We start from the raw sequence: 5,316 nt of genomic DNA on the forward strand, positions 1-5,316 counted from the left end.
GGTTCCTCTTCTAGTTGAGCAAAGATTGGCAGATTAGCCGTTTCTCTCATAGCCAACTGTGCAATGCAGCCAGCTGGTCTGTCTCCAATGTTGACTCGGGTAATGGCAAACTCTTTTATTTCTTCTTCAAACGTATCCCTCCACAGGAATCTGTGTAAGTGCATCTCACGTTCTTCCAACCACACTGAGTTGTACATTTTCTTGATGTTGCCCAGGGCAGCATACACCCCTCGCCTGAACCTCAGTAAAACAGCTATTATAGGGTTTAACACATCTGGTCCCTTTAACAGAAGATAATTCATGCCTAGCCCTTTAAACCTCTGACTGCTGTTCCACACAAGCCGTACAGGAGTAGTCACAGAATGTGGATTCGGTGCCACCAGATGACTTACATACCAGACTGGTCCTGTCCAGTTCATTTTGCTCTTCTTAGTGAGTTCTATAGCTGCTCCCCGCTCAATCATTTCATGTATCTGGGTTGTATATGCAGCTTTCCACATTGGATCTCGATCCAGTTGTTTCTCAGTTTTCAAGAATGTTAACTCCACTGTATGCTTATTATTGGGGAGTATAGTAGGATCCTCCTTCCAGGGATATCTTGCATGCCAATGTGGAGACTTTACATGACTATCCTCCATCACATAAGTAAGGCCTTCTTTTATAATTTCAAGCTCCCTCTCCTCAGCCAGAGTCATTTCTTTTCCACCAGCTTGGCAATTTCCACATTGACATCCCCCGCATTTAGGCTCACAGGCTGCCCCAATACTCTCCCACCTCCACCATTTGAGAAATTCATGATTGGTGGCAGTGGTACACTTCACATTAGTTACATCTTGTTTTCTAAGATCAGGATTACAGTCAGTCTTTGGATCTCTATAAATCTCCTCAAATTTTACAACAGCTGTTCTCATTGATCGGGCAAAGTGGGTTCTTGACTCTTGCACCAAAACTTCCACATCCTCAAAAAGGTCAGGATGTGCTCCACCCACTGTTATCCCCAATGGACTTTCCCACAAGACAAGATCTCCAATTACTTTCATTCTTTGTGGAGCCAGTCTCCCTTCTCTATGGCTGATGAGAAGCTCAATCTCCTTTGGTCTCTTTAGTTGCTCCAAATCAATGTCAGGAAAGAATGTCTTCATTTTCTCAGGTGTGATGACATCATACACTCTAGCAATTTCCTCAAGCCCATAACAGACCAGTTCATGTGAGGCCACTGTGCCTTTAGGAGCTTTAATTCTGACTCTGAGAAGATATCTTTGTGTTGAAACTTTCATGGTCATTCCACCCACCCCATGCACAACCAGTGTGACCTTCTCACTTTGCAATTTCAATCTTTCAGCAGCTTTGTGGGTAATATAGTTTGTATCGGATGCGAGATCTATCAGTGTCCCGATTTTTTGACCTGCATTAGCAGTAATCTCCATCAACATCATGATGACAGGAAGTTCACAAAGTCCATTCTTTTTCAGCAGCTCAGACTGGGTTTTACTTGTGTTAGTCATTTTTCTTGAGTTTTTTGTAAAAGCTTTTCTACATTTTTCTGCCATACCTGGAGAAAGTTGAGATAAGAACTCCTGTTGCTCATCAGTCAGTTTGCAGTTGGTACTCCTCTCACAGACCTTCTTGTTCTTAACAGTATCTGCTTTTGGACAGAGGAAATAATGGTGGTTAGAAATGCCATCCTTTTTGCAGTCTATATTTCTGCATAAAAAAGAATCAGTGCAATAACTGTCTCCATCGTGACATCCAAGGCATCTTCTGCAGGCTTTCAGTTTTTCTATAGCAGCATGCTTATCATGGAGATTCAGTAGCTTGAACTTTTTACAGAAGAATATTTTATCACCATGTCCTCCTTCACCACACACAACACAAACATCATGAAGTGCTTTCTTTGTTACTCTTGTGGAGGCATACTGTTTGTCAAATGTTCTTGCAGGACGTTGAGCTGACTTCTCCATCTTATCCTCTGTTTTCAACTGCTCCAGCCTCTCAAGGATTTTTTCCTGCTGTTTTTTTTGGAACTGCAAAAGTTCATCAAAATGGTTTTCTGATGAGATGTCATTTTTAGGCTCTACTAAAAAGGTTAGCCAGTCTCTTTTTATGAAGTCAGGTAGCTTACTTTCTATTGTTTGTGTCACCAATGGATTCTTTATCGCACCAGACGTCCCAAGCTCTGTCAGGTCTGTTAAAGCTTTCTCCACAGACTGTATTAGGTCAATGACTTTTCTTGGCTGATTTCCCCTCACAGGAGGGATCTTCTCTAATTCTTCCAGTATCTCAATGGTGATGGATTCTTTATTTCCAAACCTGTTATTCAACACTCTGAAAATCTCATCTGCTGTACTATAAGTTGACAATCTAAGGTTCTTGGCAATCTTGTCATCAACACTATCCAAAAGTTGAATTTTCATGACTTCAGCTGACCCAGATGGCTCGCCTTGCTTTTGTAGGCTCTCCCAGTCTTTCCTCCATCTGTAAAAGTCTCTTTTATTACCTGTGAAAATGGGAAGGGCTGTTGGCTTAATCCTCACAATGGGTACAGCAGGTGTTAATGATGTGGAGGGTACTCTGTCTCTTCCACCAACTACTTCCTCTTCAACCCTTCGAGCAGTAACAAACTCAACTTTCCTCAGCTCAAGGTTACTGCTGATTGCTTTTAAACCTCTGACTCGGCCATCCAGGTTCCTCCTTTCTTCCATAGGCATCCATTTCTCCCAGGCAGACATAATCCTGATCACCTCTTGCATCTTTTTACTAAGAAGAGTCATGTGGACCTCATAACCTTCTAGATACATTCCTTTTATAGGTAGGCCACTTGCTGCTTCAGCATTTTTTTCTGCCTCGAGAATAGAGGCTTCTATTTCATACTGACCATATCTTGACCACAAGTTCTTTTGAACTATTTCCTTTACTTCTTTAAACTTCTCTTCAGCATCAACTGCTGTCTTTTCAATGTCATAATCCAATGCCTTTTCAAGGATGTCCTCTGATTCTTCTTCTGTTGTTTCAAATAAAAGTCCAACTTTGTACTCATCATTGCTTTCCAGAAGATGTTTGAAGCAGTCAGACACTTTATGAAATTCTTCTTTTAGCTCTACTTCAGACATGCAGTTAGCTTCTCTAGTGAGAAAGTTGGTCTGTCATGTGAATCTGCTTTTTGCAGCAGTCCTCTCCCTTTTGAGTTCCTTAACAGTCTTTCCTGGGCCTTCATATGCCATTTTTGTGTTGAGAACTCTCCACGTCTGCGTCAGCAGCTTTACACAGCATCTTCTGAAGCCTTTTATCTTCTCCTCCTGGCTGCACCGTGGTTATCAAGTGTCGAGTTATTTCTTTTCATTTTCAATGCTGCCCAACTCAAATGGCTCAGGAGACAACGGAGGACGCTGGACAACTCCACTCATTTTAACTTATTTTTATTTTCAACAAAGAATGGATGAGAGCTTGATAACCTTGAAATAAAACAGAAAATAATTAAACAGATATCAGAAATGTTTGTCAGAAATGTGCTGTTATTTTAAACTTTTGCAAATATTGTGCCATTTAACTATTTAACTTGTTGAATAATGTTCACACAAATATCAGACTAGAAATGAAGTTGAAATAAACATACCAATGGCGTCACCGAAGTCATCCAAGCATTGAAATGTTTGTTGCTCAGCTCACCATGACTGCCAGACAAAACCCCCACCTGCACACTGTCACCTGGTTAAATACCTCTTCCCATCTACCTGCCTGGTAGATTAGGATTCACATTCTCCTTATACCGCCCCCTGCAGCTGTGGAGTTGATCCTACCTGGAACAATCCTCCAAATCAATGTTCAGGAGCAAAATAAAGAAAAATAGACAATAAGGCAGAATAAAACAAACTTATCACACACTGACAAGACTAAACAGTGTGTTCCAGAACCCCCCACCACCCCTCAGCTGCACCCACAGAGCTGAGAGTTGCACCCACACTCCCAGCTCCGTAACCCTTGTGCTATCCTAGGCACTTTAACGTTGGGAGTAGGGTCATGTAGACCCACTAGACAGAGCACTGAACCTTTTTTCTTCAATGATTTGTGATCTTCACTGGTGTCCATGGATTACATGAAATCCTCTTCACCTTAACCCACCTTTGTCATGGTAGGGAGAACACATCAATGTAAAGGTGGGGTCATAGGATAGCATAAGGGAAAAACACAAATTACTCATCAGGGAGTAACAATACAAACAACTAGTAAAACTTAACAATTACTGTGATAAATGAAAGACTTAGATTTAGCACACCAACTAGCAGGGAGCAACCCAGTTTAAAACACACTTTCTCCAGATTACAACAACTAGCCCAACATTGTTCCTCCCACATCCCAACACCCCAGTTAAACCCACTGACAGTATATATCACTGGACAAATATATCACTGGACTACCCCCTCGCATTCCTAATAAGAGGTACCTACTGGCTCCAAGAAGCCAAAATCCCATAGACTTCTATGGAAAAATAAACAGTTATAACTAACAGTCATTCTATGTCTCAGAATAACCATTCCTTCTCTGATACTTTTTTTCTTAACATCTTCTTGCTAATCCTAATTTTTTTCCATGATATTATTTTCTTATCACAAGTTATTCAAGTTATAAACCAACTAATCAGATGGCTCAATGAAAGTATGTGGTGCCCGCTGTCCCCCATCTTGAATGTTCGACAGCTTGTCCTGAGCCGGTTTCAGTGTAGGGGTGTGGACTTTTAACAAGCTTATTCATGATTGGTCATAGTAGTTGCCATAGAAACATGACTCAGACCTGTCATCTGGTTCCAAATGTTGGCACCCGTTTTGCGGAAAAATTGCAACTTAATTTGGCTTCATTTCACTGGAGTTAAAGGTAAGGCTTTTTTTCCGAGTGATGTCATACCAGGCTTTGTCCAGTGATATATATCTGATTATACAGTGATCCCTTGCTATAACGCGGTTTACTTTTCACGGTTTCGCTACTTCACGGATTTCATGGTTCATTGTGTTCTGCATTCTGATTGGCTAAAAAGTCACTCTGCTTCTTCTCTACCTGTGTGTCAATAACGTTGCAGTTTAATATGTACACATACGTAAAACAGCTTGTCAAATTAACATTATGTACGTGCAAATTCTCTTGATGGTGGCATGTCGGTGTATAAGGATCTTTCTTCAAAGAAGAAAAAAGAGCGACAACAACTGCCTATCACTATGTTCTTTCCCCCCAAACAAACACAGCTGCACCGCGGGCTTCAAAAGAAGAAAACACTGCAGAGGGGAGTCAGGATGCAGCGACTCAGTCTGTAGAGCAGTGAAATAC

At 41.3% G+C, this 5,316-nt stretch overlaps 1 protein-coding gene across 1 annotated transcript in view; it reads right to left on the minus strand.

Annotated features, from left to right (window-relative positions):
- LOC144984490 (uncharacterized) overlaps nt 1-3,893 on the minus strand; it is a 6,865-nt gene extending 2,972 nt beyond the window's left edge. Inside the window, exons 1-2 of the mRNA XM_078933035.1 lie at nt 3,614-3,893; nt 1-3,452 (exon numbers count right to left, since the gene is read on the minus strand). The exon at nt 1-3,452 is cut by the window's left edge and continues 2,972 nt beyond it. Of these exons, the coding sequence (XP_078789161.1) occupies nt 1-3,110 (3,110 nt within the window). The 5' untranslated portion in view covers nt 3,111-3,452; nt 3,614-3,893. The remainder of the gene's footprint in view (nt 3,453-3,613) is intronic.
- Nucleotides 3,894-5,316: the final 1,423 nt, after the last annotated feature.

Source organism: Oryzias latipes, chromosome 16 (assembly GCF_053564925.1).
Source record: "Oryzias latipes strain Hd-rR chromosome 16, Olatipes_Hd-rR_3.1".
Classification (NCBI taxonomy): Eukaryota; Metazoa; Chordata; class Actinopteri; order Beloniformes; family Adrianichthyidae; genus Oryzias; species Oryzias latipes.